Raw genomic sequence first — 25,375 nt, forward strand, 5'->3', positions numbered from 1 at the left:
AAAACTTAGTATGTAAAAATTTCCAGCTTAATAAAAGATTAACTAAATTAACACACTTTATAAAATTGTTTAATAACTCTTATAAAGACTGAAGTGTAAAAATTTTTAAAACTATTCATTAACTGAAGCTTTTTTGAGTTTATATAATATTAATTTTATTATGAAAAACTTTAAGCTTGAGCTACCAACATAGTCTCTCCTGAACTACAAAAATATTTTCATAAAATTTTAAGGCTAATTAAAAATATTTGTAAGACACTTTTTAAATATTTTTACTAAAAAGTTGTCGATAAGAAGTCATTAATTATACATATTCAAAAACACAGATTGCTGTGGAACAGGGGTCGGCAGTTATTTCACAAGATTTTAAGTAGTCAACGTAAAAACACTACTTTCAACCAAAACCATGAGAAAATAATCAACAAAACAGTAATAAGTATTTATTAAATTTAGCCCAGGTGTAAGCTTTTAACAAAAATAAAATATCTTATTAGTATATTTACTTATTACTGTATTTAAAAAGGTATAGATCTGAAAAATACCTCGCAGGCCGCAGTTTGCCGACCCCCTGCTCTAAGATTAAATATTATATTTATTTATAAACTAATTATATTATTTAACATGCTAAACATATTGTACAAAATGTTATTTATTCATATTTAAATGTTTTTAGTGAACTTTTTCTTCAACAAGATATTTATTTATAGATTAAAGTTTAACACTTTTAATTTCAGAAATCACTATTACTTTATCAAATTACATAAAAAAAACTTTATTATAATAATTTATTTTTTATAAATAATAACGTATAAATCCAGCTTACAATGTTTAACAAAAAAAGGTAGAAAGCTAAGTTGAGTATTAATTGTAATCTTATAAGAAAACTTTTATATTAAACAGTTGTGTAAACTCTAAAACTTATATTTAAACTTTAACAAAAAAAAATTATAACGTTTAAAGAAAAAACTTTATTCTCAGTTTTCAAGTAAAATTATTCTTTTTTAAATTTAGAAACAAATATTTTTTTTGCAACACAGACAGAGTTCCTTGTGATTTTTAAGGCGTGCAACGAAAACCAGCACTCGAAACGAAGAAAGCACCAACAAAGTTGTTACGTTCAAAATCACCAGATGATAAATACGCGGCAAAAATAAAGGAATTTTCGAAAAAATATCAAGAGAGCTGACAGGAAAAACACCGGAAATTTACTTTCAAACAAAAATAAATTTTCAAGATTCCGGTGCCTAAAAACAACAGAAGTCAAACAACAATGTTTATTTCAAGATTTTTGTTGTTTAGAAATTTACAGTTTCACAAGAATAAAATAAACATGTTCACTTTTTTAAGCTTTAAATATCGATTTTAATTCAGTTGAAAAAGCAACAGTTTGAAATCGGCACCGAAGACCGCCGCACAAATATTTTGCACAAGTTAATTTTGTTTTAACATTTGTAAACTGTATTTTCTAAAATTTTACGTCCACAAAGTGTAAACCACTAACGCTACAAATCAAGTGGTAAAAGCTGTTGCTTTCTTGAATACAAAAAAAATAATTTGAAAGGCTTTTCATCATGAAAAGGAAACTTTACATGTAACACATAAATACGAAAAAATTCTTATCAAGATCATTATGTATAATGTTAACGAATGGCAATGTTAAATAATCAAATTTCACTGGTGAAAAAAAACGAGTAAATCTTACTGGTGTAATAATCAAATAAATTTTAGTTTTTTTTTTCAGAAATGGTCGAACGAACTTTCCGGTAATTTTTTTGAAATAAATTTGTAGTTTTGTAAATACAATCAAGCAAACTTTACTGGATGTTCGAGAAATTTGTTTTTTTTTTGTTACTGGTTGCTCGATGCGGGCTGCATTCCGCTTATCGAAGTGCTGATGCTGCCCGTAATGCTGGAACCTAGTAATCATTATAAAAGATAAATATACAAAAAATTAAAACTCGATTATTTTGTAATTTATATTTCTACAAGGTAGCATTCAAGCTTTGAAATATATTTACGTGTGAATAGAATAAAACTAATAATTAAACATTATTTATCAAACCAAATCAGGTGGTAAGAAAATTGAAGGTTTTAAGAAAAATAACAAATTGGAAGTTTTAAGGTATTTCATATTGTTTAAAATATCGTTAAAACAACATTAGTCAGAAATAATTTACTTTTAGTTGTTAGTTTTTTATTTGTTGTGAAACAATAAATTTTTTTTTAAAATAAAACTTTGAGTTAATTAAAAAACTTGTGTGCACTATTTACGATTTTAAAAGTAGTTTGTCTCATTTAGTTAATTGTAGACTGCTTATTACGATTCAAATATAAATTTTGTCTAGTTTCGATATCATTTATTACTAAGAAAACTTATTACTATTAGTTCTTGATATAAATGTCAATTCAAAACTATTTGAGTTAGAACTTTAAAGCATAAAAATAATTTATTAAACAACATGTTAATACTTTTTACTTCCCAGCGGTAATAAAAGTTGTAAATTAAAAAACAAAAATTTAAATAAGTAAAATATTTTTTTTAGAGATTTTTCTTCAAAATACTTTACTTGTCGGCAACGCCAACTAGCGGCGACTAACCGGCGATGGCCTGGGTGCTGGAAGTTTCGTGATCGGGGAATTTATGGGAGTTGTTGATGTTGGAGGATGAACCGCCCTCCGACATCGAGTATTGAGAAACTCCTCCGCCTCCGGAGATCCTTTCTTTAGATGAGGCTTCAGAATTATTTGAAATTATTTCAAATAAACAATATTTCATCAAACACATTATAAACTATTACTTTATAAAACTATTATAAACAATATTTTTATTAAACACGAGCTAAACGCGTAAAATTTTATATAATGATGATTTAAAACAAAAAAGTTTCAACATATTTTTACCTAGAATGTAATTTATGCGATAATTTGAAAAAAAAGAAAATATAAATTTTACATAAAATTTTTTACCATGTCACAAATTCAACGTATTTTGCTGTTAAATTTAAAATAGTTCAACTGCACCTTATTGCTTACTGTAATTTTAATTAATAAGAGAAACAAGCAATTTTAAATATCGCTATCTGAACTAATTTCGGTCAGTTTTCAGAATATCAGTTTCTTTATTATTTAAACAAATGATAATGCAAACAATCTTCCAACTGACCACTATTTTTCTTCTTGGCACCGGACGACGCTTGGGGCTGGTCGCTGCGCGGCGCACCGCCGCTTGACGACCCGCCGTTGCCCCTGACGACCAGCGCGTCGAAACCCCGTTGAAGTTTCAAAGGGTCGAGCTGTGAACTCGTTGCCGGGCTGTTCTGGTTTCCGGTCCTGCACAGCGATATGGGGACCACTCCGTACACGTACACCAGCATCACCGGAACCCCAATGCCTGTATAAACAATATAAAGTAATTGTTTTCTGTAATTGAAAACTGCAATTGTTGCTCAACTCCGATAAACATTTGTTCAACTTAAAATAAAGTTTGCAGTTTATTTTGCCATGAAATCAACTCCAGACTCAAAATAAAAAGTTTTTTTTTTCCTACATAGTAGACATGTCTTTGCTAAAGTTACAATAAAAAAAAGTTCATTTAAAATTCGCTTTTAAATCAATACTTAATACCCAAATAAAATGAAAATAAAGAGCTCGATAGAAAGATTTTAATTAGTTTTTTTAAAGCATCATATCACATTTTTAAAAATCTAGCTAAAATCAACAAAACTTAAATACTATTTGTAAACAAAATACTTTTTAATTTAAGAGATGAAGGGCTTTAGTAGAATTAATTCCTCAATATCAAATTACTTTTGTTTTCAAATAAAATTTTATTTATTTTACTTGAATTTAAAACAATTTTTGCTGTGCACTGCTTTATTAAGGTCTCAGGTTCAAGGAAAAAATACATAAATATAAAATATTAAAGTATTCAAATATCAAGATATTAAATTTTAAAATTTATATTGTAACTTAATCATTCTAACTTATCTGTTTTAATTAATTTCCTTTAAGAAATTGTTATGTTAAAGTAACAAGATACTAAAATTAAAACTTTATATTGTAACTTAATAATTTTATAACGATTTATTTAAATTAACTTTGTTAAAACCGTAACTATTGATAGGGTTAAGTATTATGTTCTTAAGTCTAAACGACCAAAGTATATTTAAACAGAAAACTGTTCTTGAAAACACAGAAAATAGCTAAAATATTCTAAATTTGTTCTTAAATATTATTTTCTTCTTGTTGAATTAATCAATTTTAAGTAAAACATTTGTTTTATTCACATGTTAAATTGCAGGTACTTTTATCCAATTAATCAATATTTCCAAAAAATTTCAGATGTTTATATTTCAAATAACATAAAAGTAAGCTTCTACGTCAAACCGTATATCTTGAGAAACAGTTGTCTAAAATTAAACAATTAAATTAAATATAAATAAATTAAACTATTTGCATTATACTTAAATAGAACTATTAAACCTTTATTAAAAATAACCTTTGTGCATAAAAATATCTTTACATCCTTTAGAAGTTTTTTTTAAGCTTATTTTTTCTCTTATTTAATTCCTACATAAATATATATTGAAACAGTTAAAGTTTAAACATTAAAAGAAAAACAAAACTTGTAATATATTAATATTAAAACATAAAAAAATGGTCGATTTTTTTAAAAACTAAAAATAATTTACTGCAGTCATTATATTAGACTTTAAAATTTTCTATAATTAATTTGTTTGTAAATTTATCATTTGTGCTTAAGACCTACTTGACAAAGAAAAACATTTGTGCTATACAATAAGAGGTGACCGTAACTTAACCTAAAATGTTATTAATTTTTTATGAAAAATTCACTTTTAAGTAACTTGATGTCGAATAAGAAAAAAATTAAACAAGTGAAATAATTACACTTAACGGATTTTATGTCTGCACCCTATGACATCATAATGCATTGAACCTGGATTCAAGTCGGGAGTAAAACTAACATTAAATTTACTTTTCTGTTCAAATTTTATTCCTCTTAACTAATAAACAGTACAGATCAACATTTGTTTCATAATTAAATGTAAACGGTCTTTTTCCCATTTGAAAACGGTGGCAAAAAACTTTAATTTAAAAAAAACAATTAAAAGCAAAAGTGAAATTTTAAATCGTTATAATAATGTTAAAAATAAATAAAACAAACAACTTACCACCACCAAGATTAATAATACTGTTATAAGTAAATAAATAAAACAAACAACATACCAACTGCGAGTGCGGCCAGCGGAGGTGACAAAATAATGCTGCCGGCCACGCAGCCAGCCACAATCATGTTTCTTTTCTTTCTCTTCTTCTTAAGTTGCGACAACGTCTGATTGTTTATATAATTAAAAAAAAAATCAGTCTATATGCTTTAAGTAGCTTAAAAATATATATAAGTGAGACTTAAATTATGCTTGAAAATATTCCAAAAAAAAATCACACAGATACTGAATGGTAATCAAAAAACATAAATATTATTTTATACTAGTAGTGGTGAAGATACAATAACATGTTATTATAATGCCTGATTTATCTTAACCTCAGTAATTAAAATAAACGACAAAAAAACAATACAATGCTACAAAGCTTAAAATACATAAATGATTGATATTTTAACATTAGATTAGTAAATTCACTTTTTTTTTAATTGGGAAAATGTTCAGGTTTAAATAAAAAAAAGCTAAAACTAAAAAAAACCCACCTTCCTTGCCACCCAGAACGGCAAGCCGATGATGATGGCGGGAACGGCCACCCCGGCAACCAGCGCTATGCCAACCGGAGCGCCAATGAGGAGGCCGAGTTGCCACAAAATTTTCTTCTTTCTACTCCACGGCTTCTTGCCCCAGAACGTGCACCCCGATGGGCTGTAAAAATAATAATTTGTTTTTAATTGATTATATCTTATATTTTATATAAAAGTAGTTGATATTTAGTGTTACTTTTTTTAAAAGTATATGTTTAAATAAATGTTTTTGTTATAAAAATTAAAACATAGATATTTATGTATTTAACATTGTGCGAGTTACATACTTAATTTGTACATAACCTTAATATTAAAGTTAATGAAACCTTTTTATAGCTAAATTATAAATCTCCCTTTCTCTCATACTACACAAACTTTCAGTGAAGTTATTAATTCTTAAAAGTTCAAAAAGTAATTAAACCCAACACATAATTACCTGCATAACTCACTAATGATTGAATTGAAAATTAAAACAATTAAAAACCTCAAATAGTGCAGGTCGGTGATTTCCTGCAAGCACAGCCAGCAGAACTCCGCGTCGCAAACGGAACAGGTCATGTGATTGCAGCTCCCGTCGTTCATTTTCACGATGAGGGCACCGCACTTCGGGCACGGCTTCATCTCCTCTGTTTATGTGTTTGGTTAACATAATTTACCATTATAATAAATTTACAATACATTTAGGACATGGCTTCATTTCTTCTGTTAAATGTATATATATGGTCAATATTATCTAATACTATTTGTAATTATAATAACTTTACAATACATTTAGAACACGGTTTTATTAACTCTGTTTAACGTAAATGTGGTTACATAACTTGTCGTTTGTTCTATGTTTTGATTATTAGAAAACAAGTAAAGAGATCTAGAGTACTAGAGGAGAAATAATATATTTTATTCATTCAAGACTAAGTTTCGGTCAAAGACCTCGTCAATGCTTAAGTAAAAACCTTATTCAAATTGAAAAAAAAATTAATTAATTTTCAAAATAAACTTAAGGGAAGATTTCTTTTTTCTGTTCAATATAAATATAGTTAATACAACTTATTGTTTTAATAAAAAATAAATTTCAATGAATCAAGGGCATAGTTTCATTTTTACTGTTTAATATAATTTATAAATATTCATTTGCTCTAATCAGAATTTGTCAAATGAAGTGTTAGCTAGGAAGAGGACAAAATAAACTAGTAATTAAATAATAAGGATTGTTTTCTTAATTTCTGACAAGTGGACGATTATGAGAATAATTTTGGGAAATCCAGCTCTAAAAGTGTGATCTATAAAAAACGCCCGATAAAAATCGCTAAATAAACAACTGAGCAATTCAAGTATATCACTTAAAACTATGTGTAGGTTATCAATCGTGCATCTATTTAAAAAAATGCTAATACCATTATCAAACGATATAAAGTATGCTGGTCAATATTAGCAACATATCCAGGCTCAAACTTAAAAACTATACACACTATCACCCTCCGACTCCGATATTTTTTAAAAGTTTTAGTTAGTTTTTGAGATACAGACGTTTTTGTAAAAACTTTACAATACAAACGTATGGACTGCAAATTTTTCACGGTCAATTTTCTGCGAAGTTTGAAATTCACTAAAAATCTATCTCCTCCTTCATTTTTTGAGCTAGAGACCTCAAATTTTCATTAAACACTCCTTTTATGATTTAAAAGATTTTTAATGTTTGGTATAATATTTAAAAACATAAATTTTGGATTTAAAAATATATATGGTTATTTTTTAATTGTTTTTTTTATAAATGAAAAAAAAATTACTGCATTATATCGATTTAAATATTAGTAATAGACTTACTGATAAAATTTAAAGAAAATTGGTTAAACAATAAAGGAGGAGATAGGTTTTTAGTGAAATAGTCTATTTTCGCGTTTTTAGTTTGCGCCTTCTATTAGTAACTTATTGAGGTCACCAAACTCGATCGCTTACATCTTGAAAGTTATTTTGAATTTTGTTAAGCGGTAAAAAGCGTCTGACAGCTCAGATTAAACTCTATAAAAAAAGATCAACTTGTAAAAATCTAGGTGGACCCTCTATGCCCAGAAATATTCCTATAACTGTTATTTAATAATAAGAAATAAAACACTACAAACACATAAAAACCTTGACTGCAAGAAATGGAATTGTTTCCGATGACCCTTATTTATAAAAATTAAAACAAACAAAAACCTTGGCTGCAAGAAATGGAATTATTTCTGATGACCCTTATTTATAAAAATTACTACAAACAAAAACCTTGACTGCAAGAAATGGAATTGTTTCTGATGACCCTTATTTATAAAAATTGATACAAACAAAATCCTTGACTGCAAGAAATGGAATTGTTTCTGATGACCCTTATTTATAAAAATTAATACAAACAAAAACCTTGACTGCAAGAAATGGAGTTGTTTCTGATGACCCTGATTTGTCGAGTCCTCTGAAGGTGAGCCGCATCACAAGTTTGATCCGGGTGCCATTCCTATTTGAAAAATTTCAAAACTATTTATTGTGAAAAAAATATTTCTTATTTGAAGTTTGAATACAATATAAGTTCTTATACAAGTACTTATTTTAAAAGATTGAACACAATAAAATTGTAAGTTTGATCCATTTCATAGATAATTATAACATCAATTAGCATAATAAATATAAAAATCATTGTGAAACAAACACATAAAAAAATTATGTACAACTGAAAATGTTCGAGTCTGCAGTTAGCAATTCCCACATTAGAATTTTCATAGGCTTAAAGATGTCTGATCAAAAAGCCAGCCTGAATTACATCTAATTGGTCATGGTCAAAGTCAGCATGAGTTTGTGAGATAAATAAAAAAGTATGACACAAAAGCTAAAAAAAACTTACAATCAAGCTTATGTACCTGGAAATAAAAACTAATAACAAAAAGACCCAGGAAAAAAAGTTTTTGAGAAAAAAAGATTTGAAGTCTTCAAAAACTAATTTTATAATGTAGGAAACAATCTGAACTAGCCTGCGTCAGCAGGAGTTTTATATTCTCCAGAATTTTCTACGTTTTCTTGCCTAAATTTAAAAATTCAGATTTTTGGCAACCCTCACATTTTAAACTTCTTCTATTTAAAAAACTCAAAGTCCCTAAGTGTCCTATTTTTGAAAATATAAAGCTCTACTTTTCGAATAACAAAAGTTTCCGTATTAATTTTAAACCGATTTAGTGCAGAATAAGCGCACAAACATGGAGAAGATTGTAAAATGTGCTTAGATTTCAATTAAAATTGCCTTTTCAGTTTGCAGCTTACATATAGAAACTTATGATCTCATTGAAACTTTGACCCCTTAACTATCAAAAGCTACTTTTGATATTCGTTTGGCTGTTAAAAAGTTACGGGAGGTAAAGATAAAAACTAAGACCAGTTGGCCTGTACAAATAAAAGTAATAATAAAACTGTACAAATATAGGGTATTAAAACCTACAAAAATTTCTAAGCTTAACTTTCCATAACATACTATTGTTTTTTTAAATCATGTAGTAATAACATCACACAAATTTATTTTTAAATAAAGTAAGGTAGTTTAAAACTAAACACAATCAAACAAATTCAATAAGTAAATACAATGTAAGTTTTCTTGTTAATCATACATATGTAAAATAGGGTAAAACAGTAGTGATTGATATTTAATTTTTTATTTTTTAAAATGCTTTATGGTTTAAAGTTTGAATTAACTTTAAATAGCTTCAAGCTAATGTTTACAAGCACAGCAGTCAAAAATGTTGCAACAAATAACACTTTACTTTTGAGACAAAAAACCATATGTCATACAAATTAAAATTCAAAATACATAAATAAACAGCTTACCTCAATTAAAAATTTTATCACTAGACATTAGTGGAAATTTTTAACAGCGGAAGAAACAACATTATTATAACTATTAATTGAAATGTTTTTTCAAAAAAAGTTTATAAATAAACGCTTCCAAAAAAAAAACTAAATTAACTCGTAAATTTAGACTGGTTACAAAAAAAAATCATAAGACATGTGGTTTTGTAAATTTCGGTTAAACTTAATAAAAACAACCTAAAATTTAAACTTATTTTGTTTACAGAAAATACCGCAAAACAAATTTTTCATGTAAAAATGCTATTAAACGTCACAAAATTAGCTGAAAACTTTTTCAAAAAATATTATGATATTGCGTTTACTTTTATACCTATTTATATATTTTATTTAAAAAATGGGTCAAGTTTTTTAATTTTATTTAAAAAAATTTCGTAAATCATTTTATTGCAACTTTATGTTTTTTGTTCAAGTATTTTTAAAGAACTTGTAAATATCTAAGATCTAAATATATTTTAACATAATGTTTTTAATGTTAGTTTTCCTTTTTTAAACTATAAAATTTCACAAGATTTTAGAAAACAAATAACATCATCAACTCAAATTTTTTTTTGTATCAAAATACTTAACTTTAAACTTAGATTTAAAGCTAAAAAAGTTGAGTTTTTTTAAATGCTTAAAATGCTGAATGCTTAAAAAAGCGGTTTCAGAATAAAAATAGATTTCTAAATAAATTATTGTAACGCAAACATACCTCAGTTTATTTATATAAATCATATGTGCAGAAACTATTAATAAGCAATCAAAACTTTTATAAACCACGAAACGTGAATGCAAACCGTGATTTTTGTTTACACTGGAAAAAGTAGTAAAAATTATTTTAATTAAGCGTGCCAAACGTTAAAAATAACTACACAACGCCTGATTGAAGCGGTTGTACGCAAAATTACAACGTTTTTGTTGTCATTTAAGTTCAAAATCAGGTTAATTAGCTTGTTTTGCCGTAACAGAGTTGTTTGAAAACTCATTTTAAATTTCCTAAATATCGTCCAAGATTTCTCCCTTTTTTTACTTTGTATTTTAGAGTACAACTGTCGAGTGCCATTATTTTGATCGTTTCAAGTACAAAAGTAATTTAAACAGCTTGAAACCACCAAAAATTATTTTAGTGCAATTTTACATGTTTCTTGTTTTAATGTAGTTTTAAGTCTTTTCAAATGGATTTTTTTTAAGCCCATAAATTATTGATACAAGATAAAGATGTTTACAAGTAAGTCTTTATTATTTTTACTGTTAAGGCCATTGCATTTATTTTTCTAAAATTAACATAGGCTCTCATACGAAAGATCAAAGTAGGAACTGTAAGGGAATTTTTAATGAGTGAAAATTTCACAAATAAATTTTAAGATTTATAATTTTTGAAAAAAGTTTTGTCACGCGTACCGTTTTTAGTAGCTTTTTTTTTAATTTAAAATTGAAGCAAAATTAAAATATCTTTAAGTAAATTAAGCTTAAACTTCAGTTAAAAGGTTGAATTCTAAAATAATTTGAAAAGTAATAAATAAATTATTTAATTAAATTCAAACAACAAATTAAGTTTTAAGAATCATTAAACATTTTGTGACCATAAAAAATAAAATTTTAACTTTAAATAAGAAAATTTATTTTAGAAAAACAATTTTTTTTAATGATTTATTAAATGTAATTTAAACTCTTCAACTACAATTCCTCTCAATAATTTCGCCATAACTGGAGTTTTGTAATTCTAGCGATTAAAACCGCTTTACTGTCGACTTGGATTATCACGAATTTATTTTTAACAAATCAAGCGTAATAAAAACTGCTGAACCGCTAGATACAAGACAGTATTTTTCAAAACGGTCCTGCTTTAAAAGCAATCTCAGTTGTGGTGATGGATCATCGATAGCAACTGCTGTCCAACAGTCTCAATTAGTACTTAGTTCAATGAATTACAACTATATTTTTGCATATTTTTAAAAACTTAACAATGTTTCACTCCTATTGCAGGCTATAATAGCTCTCCTGTAGTTAAATAGTTCAAAAAAAAAAAACTTGAAAAAGTAAATGGAAGATATAGTATTTAAAAAAGATAAAAGAAAAATGAACATAATAGAACAAACTGAAAACTTATGGCTTAAAATCTCATGTTATAATTTTTCAAATTGAATTTTTTAAGGTATACTGAAAAACGGTTACTATTACTGTACTAATTTTTACTATGGAGTATAAAATGTCAATGTTCAAGTAGCAGGGTTGCCAAATTTTTTTGTTAAAGTTTTTCCATGTTTAGTATATACATAAGTTTAAGGTTTAAAACTGTGCCAAGTAGTATAACAACATTGAAAGATACTGTAAAGCTACTTTAAATGTGTTTTTTGTTGAAAAAGTTTTTGATGATGAATTTTTTTTTTAATCTTTAGTGTAGATTTTTCGTGTCAGATTTAAATTTTACTACTCAACATGTAAAAATGTTTAAAATTCAAGACTTTATTCTAAACCTCTCAAATTCCAGGTTTTTTGGCAACCCTGAAGTAAGTTTTACAAAAACAAAATTTTGAGTATTAAACTTAATTAAGAATCCTAAATTTAAAAAAAATACATAACGGCAATATAACTATGTCTTGGATTTTAGTTGTATTTGTAATTAGACTAGCTGTTTAATAGTTTTAAACATAAAACTTTAAGCCATAAGTTTTCAGTTTATTGTATATGTTCGTTTTTGTCTAGTGTATTTTTATTTACAATACCTTTTAACTACTTACTCAAAAAAAAAAAAGAATTGATTAACAACTGAAGATCTATTATAGTTTTACTATACGAGTATCCTTTTGTTTTATTTTTACTAATATGCAAAATTTAAGTCTGACTCTTCTCCTTATAGCTACATAAGTTGAGAACTTTCTATTGTTTAATCTAAAGCAAATTACAACATCATAAATAATAACAACAAAAGTTTAATTAAAGTTGTCAAACATATAGAAATGCTTTTACAAGAAGCAAAACTCCAATGATACTCTATAACTTTCAAAAAAAAGAAGATTTAAAAGACAATCCATGATGCACACTGACAATTAAAAATTTCTTTAACTCCATGATTCCATTCCAAAATACCAAGAAGTATGTGAGTCATGTTAAATGTATAGATAAGAAAGCTCAAATATGTTGTTGTAAAAGTTCAGATATTTTCATGTTAACTCTACTTGATTTGAAACTCAAATAAAAAACGCACAAAGTTTTATACGAGCATCGTTAGAGTATTTTTCAACATTATTTTACTGAAAACAATACAAATTCATCAAAACAAACACCCCACCTGTCTGCAGTGGTAACAGAAGTTTGTGTTGCATCCGGGTTTTTCGCACTTCAGTTTGGGGCAACTGGCGCATCCGTGAGCAATTACCGCGTACCTGCAATAAAGTACATGTTTTATAGTGTTTCTATGTGAGCATTAATCGTGGACCTGCAATGAAAAACATGTTTTGTAGTGTTTCTGTGTAAATTGGTGTCTAAATGTGGTGGTGTTTAATTTATCAGATAAATTTATAGAGGTGTCAAAACTTGGTGTTATCACCGAAGTATTAAGTTAAATATTTTCATTTTATTTACAAAATAAACGATTTAAATTCATTTATAAAAGGTGTGGTATGTAAATACTGTTAAGTACTTTTACTACTTATTGCTTCCCTCATAATTTTGCACGGGGAGTAATATTAAACTATGCAAGAAATTCTTGAAACTATTTTTATTGTGTTAGCAAATTTATTCAGTCATTCACTGTTTAAACATTCGTGCTATTGCGGTTTTTTATATTAATGTGGTTTGATACGTGCATTGTGTGTGTTCCAGTAAATATAAGAGCAATAGAGACCATACTTCTTTGTAAAAAATTCTGCACATGGGTACAAAAAATTTCTGTGGAAAAATATAAACGTGTTTTTTGTTAGGGAGTTATAACTCTTATTGGTAACTAATTTAATACTAATGCAAACACTATTTAGCGTACTAAAGTTTTCAAAGCTCATTGCTCTATAATTTTCATCAAAAAAACATAACAACGAAAGTATAACAGAATTCAAACAAAAAATAACAAAAATTCAATCCTAATACACTATAAACACTGACAAAAAAGGTGAGAACAGTAATTTCCATGCTGAGAACAGCAAAATTAGAAAGTAAAAGTTTAACCAATTTTATTTATACTTTGACGAATAAAATGCAGAACATGTGTCAACAATGTTTGTTTGAAATTACACAGCATCCTGACGTGAGAAGGGAAATTTTTGTTGTTTTACAGATGTTAACAAGTAAAAAAAAATTTGCACGGACGCTGTCACTTTATATTACTTGTAGATAAATTAACTGTAAGAAGAATCAGCTGACATAAAAATCCCAAATGCTTGTAATATCCTGTGTAATTTTTAAACAAGTAAACTATTTCATTCTGACGTGAGAGCTACAATTAAAATAAACATGAGTTTTGTTTATAAATATATATTTTCTATAAGTCGTGTGAGAAGTTTGATTTATAATTAACTGGTTTAATAATAATTTATAAAAAATTGATTTTTCGAGTACAAAAACAAATTGTATATTTTGGTGTTACTCTTAAAATAAATTTTGGAAACTAAAATTGGTTTAAACGCTTAATTTCAATTTTTACTTACCTCTAAAATTTAAGGATTACTTAAATTACGAGTATTTTAGCCGAAAGCTAAACTGATTGCACCTTAAAACTTGGCGCAAAATCTTTTTATTTTCTTTAAGTAAGATAACTGTAAATGTTAAAAAGAAACCGTCGAAGTTTGTGGTTATTCTATGTGCTCAAAATTCTTTTGTTAGACATATGCTATTCGATAAACTAATAAATTTACAATAAAAAATTTACATAATACACGAACAACAATATACAAAAGCATTTTTTATGATGAAATTTATTTTATTTTATAGAGTTTAACGGTTAAAATAGTATTAAAAGCATAATAAGCCGGTCAAGTGTGTAATAAGTAAAAAAATATTAAATTTTCTACAGGTTGATAAAATATCTGATTGTAAAAACAAAAACTTGGCACACAAAAAGTTTTTGAACAAAACATGCATGTATTTAAAAATATATATTGTAAAAACAGATTAGCTTCTTAAAATTAAAGCTGTTTTTAGCGAACAATAGTTATTACCTTTAAAAAAACACAAGAGTAAAACAAAAACAACAATCTTTTAATAGCTTTATTTATTCTCGAAAAAATAAATTACTTGACATTTCGTTGGAAAAAAACAATACGTCGATATATTCTTAAAAACGTTATTAATTTACGAATAAATATATCTGAAACAAAAGTAAAATTCTTACGACATCATGTGAAGGTAAAATGCGTCATTTTTTAGGAAATTTCGGAGTAAAAAAATCCAATTTATTCTACTTTTATCGTGTACGTACTTAGGTATTTTCTAATACTTATTACACAACGTTGTTTCTCTATTTAACTAATTTGATACAAAAATTTATGATTTGAAACACTTAACTTTCATGATTAAGTTCAACAGAGAACATTCTTGAGAAAAATTAAATTAATGAATACTATACCAAATTAACAAACTGTGTAAAAAAACACAATCCATAAACTTGAGTTCCATTGAAACTTTGTGTTATGATTGAAATCTTAATGTTAAATATATTAAAATATTAAAGCATTGATGGATAATGTACATAAAGGAAAGTTCACGTTAAAAAGACTATGAATTTAAATGTCAACATATAAAAGAAATATAATTACAAAATATATACTTATGTTTCTGTTATTAAATTACACCACCTTACTTTAAATAAAATTATAAAAACATGAAATTGATATTTTTTCTTAGTTTATGTTATTTTTAAAAGTAAACAAGTTAAAGAATCATAACCAGTTCTATCAAAAAAATTTCAATGATAAAAAAAAGTTTAATTGACATTAAGATTTTTCTTTACTAAAAATGGTTAAGCTTTTATTTATTTTTTATTATTATACTTTTAAAATACAACCACACAACTTAGTAAAGTAGGTTTTACAACTTAGTAAAATAAACAGAAACGTTTTTTAACTCAAAAACTAGTTTACATTTTTTTATCTTCTTGATACAGGTCAAAACAAAAAATAATGATAATTTGTACACTCTTTTAGATTAAACAAAAATATTCATAGATATAAAGAGATTTTTTTTAAATGGTTCATTAAGTTACCATTGCAAGTTTATTGTCCATATGATGGACCTAGGCCACTTAAACAGAAAGACACATAACGAAATAAATCAAAAATAAAAATAACACTAAAAGATCATTTTGTTTAAAACAAGATAAAAACATACTTTAATATATTATATACAAAACTTGTATATTAATATAAAAAGCAAACTTTTTTAATTACAAACTTATACTTATTTACGGTTTGATGTAGAACGATGAACATGAAATACTTAACTGGATTGACCAACAACAAAAATAAAAACCTTAAGCCCCAAGCACATTAAAAATAGACTGGCCTGACAAATAATCATCTAACATATTGAAAAAGGACTCATCATTAACCATAAATAGAGGAAAGGCGCGGTTTAAAAAAATTGAACTGTGGACTAATTTAAATCTCAAAATTAAATTAACGTTTGATAAAAATTACTTATTAATTTTACTAACAAACATTTTATTTAAATCAAACTTTTTAAACTTTAATCGAAATTCTACAACTTTTTTGCAAGAAACTAATTTATTTAGAAGTTATGTTCCATATTTCAACTGACCGATATAAAAATAAAAATGCCAAGCCTCATTATTGAAATGATATTTGCATGTAAATTTTTTTTTCTCTTCCTCTCAGTAAGTAATAAATTCAAAATTGATTGTATATTAATTGTAGTTTCACCGTTAACTAGTTTAAAAAAAGTAACGAGGTCAAATTCAAGTCTCCTGTATTCTCAAGATTCAATATAAAGTTTTTTTAAAAGCTAGTTCAAGTTAAAAGTATAATTCACACAAACGTAAAGATCAAAATAACTGATGTAAACACTAATGGTATTGAGATAATTTATCACAAGATGTGACTAATACCGAAAACCACAAGAAAGCATTAACAAATATTTCAAGCAATTTTATTATTTATTTATTTTATATTGTAATTTTCATCAAAAAACACGTAGCGCGTTCCACTCAGCACACTCAGGTGCATTCAATAAATTACATTTAAAATATTTATATGATATTTAAAATACTTTAACTATCACACCAAAATACTTTTATCTTTTTCTTATCAATTTTGTACTTTAGACTTTTAAATCGATTTACAAATTTATTCACCAAACTTATTTTAAACAAATAGAACTTACGAAGAGTTTAAACACAACTGCGCTTTTTGTACAACCAAATTTTCACTGCAAGCTTAAAGAAGGATATTAATTACTTAAAAACATAAACTGTAATCAAATTCTGATGGCTTGATATTTACACTTAGCTTTAATGTAATTCAAGCATTTTCTACTAAACTTAAAGAGTATTTATTTAGGTTACAAAATTAAATAGGATTATTTTTAAATAATAAACAAAAGAAGCAAAGTATAAAGGCCGAATATAATTAATAAAACTATGCCTTTAAGATTTTAACAATTACTTTTAACTTGCTAAGCATTGGTAAGATTACTTTGAATCTATCTTGATCTATAATTACTTTGAAGTATTACGAATAAAATACATAAAATAATTTAAAATAGTTACATTAAACTTTTCAAAATACTTGGTAAAACATAATGCTAAAATTATGTATTTTTATTTTACAGTTTTAGTAAATTACATTGAAACAGTTTAGATAAACTAATGTTAGTGATTTAGATAAGTGATAAAAATAAACACATAAGAGTTTTGAGTACTAATAAATAAAGTTACATAAAAGTTTATTAGGCATGATCAAATTTTCCCACAGTAAAATTTTGAAACGCAAAAATAAAACTTTATAAATATTTCAATCAAAAGTAGATAAAATACTGGAATTTTTCCAAAAAATACAACTTTCACAAACTCACATGCAGTTCCTGATTTTATTACTTAAATTACAATGCTTTTACGTGAGAAAACATTAAACATTCATAAATAATACTTACTTCATGTAAGAAAATTCATTAAATTGTGTTTATTCAGTCTAAATTGAGTCAATTTTACGTAAGCAACCTCGTACTATTTTTTTGTCTATTACATAAAAGTATTTAAATTTTCTTTAAGTAATATTTAAAACTGAACATTTGAGTAGTGGTGGCCGCAAAGTTGAAAATAATACATCACTGAGGTCTTCTACAATAAAGCTAATAAAAAAGATTTGTTTGTTACACAAATAGCACAACTTTGAATGCGTTATACTTACTAAATACTTACAGCAAGTATAAAATAAAAAACTTTAAAACATTTCAACTGACTTTAATTAGCCAAACCTTGCATAGTTTCAAACAAAAGTTGCTAATTTATATTTTAAAATCTTATCAGTAATTTTTTTTAAATAGTGAGAAAAACAGTCATACACATACAAATGAAATTGTAAGTTATGATTGAGCCATGTGTTAAAACTCTCACCTTTTACTAAACAAGTAATATTTTGTACACAAAACTATTATTTATTTACGAATTAAAAATAACAACTAATTGGTAATATTAAATCCAATTAATTTTAATTTGTAGCTTGGTGATCATTGATATTGTTCTTGAATTAAACATTTTTTTTTCTAAAAAAAAAACTAGACGAAATTTATTGAGATATTAGCCTGGGAGTTTTATGTTTATAAAACTAATTGGGACTGATGAACATATTAAGATATTTTTAATCAACGAATTATTTAACAAACCCGCAATCAGGAGCCGGGCACCACCTGCAATCAGGATCAACAGAAAGAACCTTCCTCAACATGAAACTCTCGTACCTAAAAAATACTAATTTATTGATATGAAATATTTGTACCTACAAAATGTTCATTTATTGATATGGAATATTTGTACTTAAAAATATTTATTTATTGATATGAAGTATTTGTACCTACAAAATGTTCATTTATTGATATGAAGTATTTGTACCTACAAAATGTTCATTTATTTATTGGTATTAGGTATTTGTTCCTACAAAATATTCATTTATTGATATGAAGTATTTGTACCTACAAAATATTCATTTATAGATATGAAGTATTTGTACCTACAAAATATTTAAATATTTATTGATATGAAGTATTTGTTCCTACAAAATGTTCATTTATTTACTGATAACAAATACTCATTTATTTAGTATAAAATGTTCAACTACTTTTCAAAACCTTCACATGATGCTATTATATTCTTTATAACACAGTATACTGTTATTTACATATTATAAAAATAAAACAGTTTTTATCACCTTCACGTTATATCATATGGCATACTTTATGTTATACAAAACTATTATATAAATACAAATCGAATTATAGCATCAATTAAATAGGCTAATAAAATTATTTATAAATTGTATACAAATCAAATACTATTATATTATTGTTTCCTTCATCTTGACGTGATATTTACACTTATTTTATGTATATTTTATATTTTATAGTATGTGGAATAACTTATACATAAAAACAAACTTTTCCATCATCTTGACGTGATCTTCTCCCAATATTTTCCTCAGGTCGTGCGGATTGATCCGCTCCTGACATTCGGGACAAGTCACGTTGACCCTGCGAATAATAATTTAATAAATAGAGTGTTTGTTATGTGATTATAGGTAAAAACTAAAAGTTATACGAATAAAGAAAAAAGTAATATGTTAGTTTTATAATAGTTATTACTTTTTAATTTTTTTAATTATTAATTATTTATATATTTTTATCTTTATTTTAATCATGTCCTGAAATTCAGAACAAGTTACGTTGACCCTGTGAATAAGAAATATGTTATTTATAATAAAGAAGAAAGAGTATTGTGAATGAAGAAAAGGTAACAAGTATTTAATAATTAATGAAAAATATTTCAACTTCGGACAAGTTTCATAGACTATGAATAAATAAGTAATATATCAGTTATATAATAACTATTAATTTTTATCCTTATTTTAATCATTATCAATAATAAATATTATATTAGTTATATTATAACTGTTACATAACAAGTTCGTGACATTCAGGACAAGTAATACAGACCCTGTGAATAGGTAACATGTTAGTTTTATAATAACCAAGAAGTTGATATGAGTAAGGTATTAATTTTACAATAATATATCGGTTAAGAAATATTTGGAATTAAAGTAAGTTTTAAATTGTGAAAAAAAGCATTACTGAGATTTTTTGGTAAAAAACGATACTTAGTTGCTAGGGTTTACAAAATAGTGATTATATAAATTATACTATATTATTTATACTATTAATTGAAATTAAATTATATTATTGTAACAATATCATTAATTTATATAAATTATATTATTTGAACTCTTTGTTCGTAATTTTTTTTTACTTACTTGCTTTTTATGCTTCTTTTTAATATAGTTGTTTAATTGTATTTTAAACTAAATAAACTTTCATAAGTCAAGTGCACTTTGAAAAAAACAAAAAAAACTTTTACACTATGGACAAAAAATAAAATTTACAAGTTTTTAAAATTAACAGGGTTTTAAAGTGACTTAAACAGTTTATTTATATCTACAAAGAAAAAGCATTTGTATACATTATAGAGTTTAGTTTTGTTGGAATGTTTGCAAATTTAATAAACAATTTAATTGCAAACAAATAGAAATAATGGTAAATAATAGCAAAATAAAAAATAACTTTACTTTCAACTTATAAAAATAATATCAAAGACTAGACAATTTCAATCATTCACTAAAGATATTGTAAATAACAGCCAAAAAATATTTTACCTAAACACAAACAGATACCAAAAGTTGTTCAATTTTTTTTTATAGTTGAAAAAAACAGGAATTTGTGTTTCAAATCGAACAAGTAGTCACAGACATGACCTTTTTAGTTTGAAAAGTCCTCTTGAAAAATTACACAATGAGAAAAATGTTTCGAGGTACTTGTGCGCGTATGTAGGTAAAATTACATAGTTCTACGCACTTAAACCGTGCAAATCACTTGGGCAGCAAATTAGGTTCAGCATATATATTTTTAGAAAAATATTATTTCTTATATTCCAATTGAAACTTTTATCATTTAAGTTAGTAACTTGCTTTTGAAAATATATTCGTTTGCAGCATAAACAAGAATAAAATTAAAAAAAAAATTATGAAAACAAATTAAATAAAAAAACTTACTCTTTTTCCGGCTTATATTTTTTAAATATCTGCTTTTATTTAGAATACTATCATACTAAACAAAAACATTGTGCATAGCAAAATAGTTTCTATACACTTTGGGTGTATAAATAATAAACTTATTGAGTTAGTAAAACTAACCACTGGACAATATATCTAAAACAAGTAAATAACCTGCTTTTAATGTAAAACTAATACAATAAAAATAATAAATATATTAAATAACCTGCTTTCGGTAATTTCGATGACAATGTACTGGCGGAGGCACTCAACGCAGGAGAGGTGGCTGCACGTCTGCAGTTTGTAGAACTTCTCCGCCGACTGAAAATTTTCAACGGTGAATGTTTGGTGCATTTTAATGACAGTATCTAACATAACATAAATATGTGGGAGTAAAAGTAATCTTTTCAAACAGAGGCAGTTTGTAGTTTATTAAACCTTGGTAAAGCTGGTAATATATTTTCAAACGGCTTAAAATAACCACAGATATTTGCAAACTGTTTAGCTTTGAATTTTTCATCACTCAAAATAAAATTCAAAGACGAATATGTACAGTTTGCTAAACTTTTAAAATTTGTTTTTAAATCGAGGTGCACTTACTTAAAATGCTTCAATTAACATTTGTGCTATACAAAAAAAAAGTCACAATGCTTACAATTACATAAAGTAAATAAACGTAATAACAAGAAAAGTGTAAAACGTCAACAAAAAAAAGTGATTTAAACTTTATTGTTTTCTGAAATAAAATGTGAACTAGTTTGGCAAAAAAGATATTTCTCCGCAAACACAACTTCATAACAAATTATTAAAATCCTGTTATAAAAATTATAAAAACACTTTTACTTTTTTACAATCAAAAGCAACTCACCAGTGAAGTGAGGCAGAGAGGGCATTCGGTTTGCGAGTGTTGCGACGAGTTGGAGGCGGATTCCAGAGAGGAAGCGGAAACGCTCAGCTTGCCCGCCAGGTTGCTCTCTGAAAACAGTTGTAGATTGTAAAAACGCTGACGTCAGCAGAAAACGAGCCAGCGAGCCGTTTCTCGGTTTTGGAAATTGCGAGTGGATTTTATTGGCAGGAATTTGTTGTCTTGCGTGTGTTGGAGAAAAGTTCGTTTTTAACCACACAACTATAATTTAGTAAAGCTCAGCGTGGTTTTACTCAAACGTTGAATAAAAAAATATTACAGTCTCATTTTGTTTGGTTTTTAAATAGGCCAAATAAAAATTATCCTATTAACGTTTTGTGTTCGTAAAGTCCAAAAGTTTTGTTGTTGTTTTTGGTACACTTATTAACAGCTTTTATTGGGTTTTTATTTTAAAATATACCATTTAACAGCCAACACTCAAGATTTTTTCTAAACTATTTTTTTTAAACTTTATAAAATAGTAATTTACATAATTTTATTCACATTACAATAACTTGAAAATAACTATCACGTGCGTTAAAACGCCACCATAAAACTGTATTTTACTTTTCAATAGACATAAAAAAATTTAACAAAGTTTATTTTTCAACAACAAATAAAAAACCAAGTGACCTTTTTAAAAAAAAGTTCAAAAAGCATAAACTTTTTCAAACTTAGTTCAAAAACGACCAGAAAGACAAAAAGTTCATATAAATTATCCGAGCTAGTAACACCTACAGCTAACACACACTGCTGCTGCTGAGTATTGATTTTAACCATCAGCTTGTATAAGAGAAAATCAATATTCTCAGCACAGAAGCTTTTGAGGGAATAATCAACTCGGGGTTTTTACTCATGAAAAGTGAGACTGCACTGAGTTAGCAGAGGGTTTTTGAAAAGTTGTGTGGCAAGCTGGAACTTTAAAATGCATACTGTATGTTTTGATAGTCACGTGTAAACATTTAAAATATAATTGTTATAATCATTTCATGCATAAAATTGTTTTATTTTATTATTAAAGCATAAAGTTTTATTGCTGTTTAAATTGTTAACTATAAATTTTACATTTTAATCAACTTTTATTTTATTTTTCTGCAACCTTCCTGGCATACAAAAACTAAAACACAACAGTACTTAAAAATATATAAATAGGCTTTTCTCTTATAAAGGTCATAACAATTTTTACAGACATTTTTCTATTTTTTTGTGACTACTTAGAAAACAACTTTTTCTGACCTTTTACAAAATATTCAAACAAACCAGTAAAAGCAAAAATTATTTCTAAACACCAATTGTGATGATAATCCTTGCATAATTTTTATAGCAAATCTAACTGTTTAAGATTATGCATATATAAACAGTACCATAAACAAAAACCAATTAATTAAAAACAATAATAAAATAATATCAATATGTATAACACTTTGCAGACTTTGAAAAACCACTAAAATAAGTAAAACTTTTTCCTAAACTTTCAGATCACTTTATATTATTTGATTAACAGGTGCCAACATTTTATCATTATAAAAACTAGTACAATCAGTGAGATTATCAATATTATGATTGTAAGTTTAACAATCTATTTGGATAAAATTAAATTAAAAGACGATAATTTTCATCCAACATAATTAACTAAGTATTCAAAAAAAAAGTGACAATCATCAAAGCAGACGCATTTTTTGTAATTATCTACTATTTCTATGAAAAAACTTTACCAAATAAACACATAGATTTTAATAGTTATTTTTCAGTAGTATTGATCGGAAACTTTTAAAGACTTTTTAATAAGTTTTCTTATATTTGAAATAAATGTACAAAATTTACACATAGTCTGCACAGTTATACATTATAACTTTTTATGCTTCTAAAACTAATACAAAATTTCTAAAATTAACTGTAGCACTTTTTTTATAATACTTTAACCTCGGATTAAAATACTTCTAAAACAAGTATAAAAAAAATAAGGTTTCTAAAATAGTTTTTTGTTTTAGTAATTAAAAAAACAAAAAGTTTGTTAGTCAAAACAAGTAAGATTAAAAAAAAAATTATATGTAAATGAAGTGGAATTAGCTTATGATAAAACATTTTTTAAATGTTACAAACAATAAAATAATAAATATGCTTATAAAATATGGCTCGTTAATAAAACAAACTATTCCGTAATAAAACAAGTATTAAAATGACAAAAGCTATAAGTTTTTACAAATATTAAAACAGTTTTTCACACTACCCAATGTTTAAAAAGAATAGTAACAAAGTAAACTTTGTACTTATCTTGATTTATAAATTTAAACAAAAAATGTTTATTTCATTTTTTCAACACAAAGCAACTAAAGATAGCGCATCAACAAAACTAAACAACTATTTTACATCAAACCAACTTTTAACAGCTTTCGCGTCTCCCTGGCTGAACTTTGAGCTGCAGGTCGAAGCAGAACTCGACGTTGATTGGTTGACGGAAGAGTACCTGGCTGCTGATTGGTTGACAGAAGTGTACTGGTGCGTTTCTATTGGCTGGTTGCTCAGTGAACCGCTCAACTCGCTTTCAACTGATTTGTCAGTTTTGTTTTTGCGGAACCTGAAAGCAATTTTTATTATAAAGTAAATTTCGTTAGGGTATCTGAACTTAACTTCATTTTTTTTATCAACATTATTTGTACATTTTCTAAAATCATGGTATCATTATATTTATCGTACTTTATATTCAATTCCCTTAATTTACATAAAAAACAACTTTATTTAAGTACAAAGACCTTTTTTTTAAAGTAATTGACTGCTTATTTATGTGTTTATTACTTGTGTCAAACAGAAAAACTTCATCAATATTTTATAAAGATAAAAAATGCTTACAGTCTAAAAAATATAAGCTCATGAAATAAGCGAGAACTCAAAACTGTAAAACCAATGTATTTATTATCTTACCTTCGCATGGGGTTTATTGTAGTAAACAAGTTGCGTTTTTTCTTTGTTGAAATGGTCGAAGAAGCAATTGTAGACTCACTTTTAGTCGACATTTTTACACACTTTAATTTTAAAGGCTAATTTCTTTGTTTTAATACTATCAGTAGATGCTGAAAAGAATACTTTTGATTGAAATGCTTTTTATAATTGTATTTAAAACTCTGGATTCTAAACAGTGTAGATTTATTTTTATTACATTATGATTAACTATAAGAGGTATTTGTAATAATATTATCAAGTTTTATTAAGCTTAATAAAAATTTGGTTTAATATTATATACTCCTAAAATTAAGCTTACAAACTTAAAAAATTTTATTACTTACTCTTTAGCTATTATTACTTTAAAAAATATTATTTAACAAAAATGTGCAAAATTATCAAACTAAGTTATGAAATGTGGTAACAAAATTATAAAGAAAACAATTGTGAATTAAAAATCATATAATAGTACAAGTTTTTTAAAAAAACTAACTAATTTAACATTTTACATTTCATACAATAAGTGTTATAAAAAACAATCAACAATGTATTCTTAAACATACTGAAAATAGTTTATAAGTTTAATTTTTTGTTAAAGCATTATTAACCATAAAAAAATAAAAAACAAAAACCTTT

General features: G+C 25.9%; 1 protein-coding gene across 1 annotated transcript; it reads right to left on the reverse strand.

Moving 5' to 3' along the window:
* Nucleotides 1–786: 786 nt before the first annotated feature.
* Nucleotides 787–24,866, reverse strand: LOC145843891 (E3 ubiquitin-protein ligase RNF19A-like). The gene is made up of 14 exons (XM_082951155.1): nucleotides 24,722–24,866; nucleotides 24,181–24,377; nucleotides 21,764–21,870; nucleotides 21,122–21,216; nucleotides 19,232–19,324; nucleotides 18,464–18,538; nucleotides 12,924–13,017; nucleotides 8,162–8,255; nucleotides 6,252–6,393; nucleotides 5,726–5,888; nucleotides 5,248–5,353; nucleotides 3,164–3,391; nucleotides 2,599–2,733; nucleotides 787–1,916 (listed from the first exon to the last, which is right to left on the reverse strand). The coding sequence occupies exons 1-14, from the start codon at nucleotides 24,811–24,813 to the stop codon at nucleotides 1,849–1,851; spliced, it is 1,689 nt and encodes a 562-aa protein (XP_082807281.1). The 5' UTR covers nucleotides 24,814–24,866; the 3' UTR covers nucleotides 787–1,848.
* Nucleotides 24,867–25,375: the final 509 nt, after the last annotated feature.

This window comes from Thalia democratica, chromosome 9 (assembly GCF_965202585.1).
Source record: "Thalia democratica chromosome 9, ktThaDemo2.hap1.1, whole genome shotgun sequence".
In the NCBI taxonomy this organism is placed as follows: Eukaryota; Metazoa; Chordata; class Thaliacea; order Salpida; family Salpidae; genus Thalia; species Thalia democratica.

What these genes read in the sequence shown, in the direction of transcription:
- LOC145843891 (XM_082951155.1), bottom strand. Translation starts at nt 24,813, where the DNA reads ATGTCGACTAAAAGTGAGTCTACAATTGCTTCTTCGACCATTTCAACA. An exon ending in TCTGTTACCACTGCAGACAG is followed by an intron (nt 8,256 to 12,923) that starts GTGGGGTGTTTG and finishes TTTTTCAAATAG; the next exon opens with GAATGGCACCCGGATCAAAC. An exon ending in TGCCAAGAAGAAAAATAGTG is followed by an intron (nt 2,734 to 3,163) that starts GTCAGTTGGAAG and finishes ATAATTCTGAAG; the next exon opens with CCTCATCTAAAGAAAGGATC.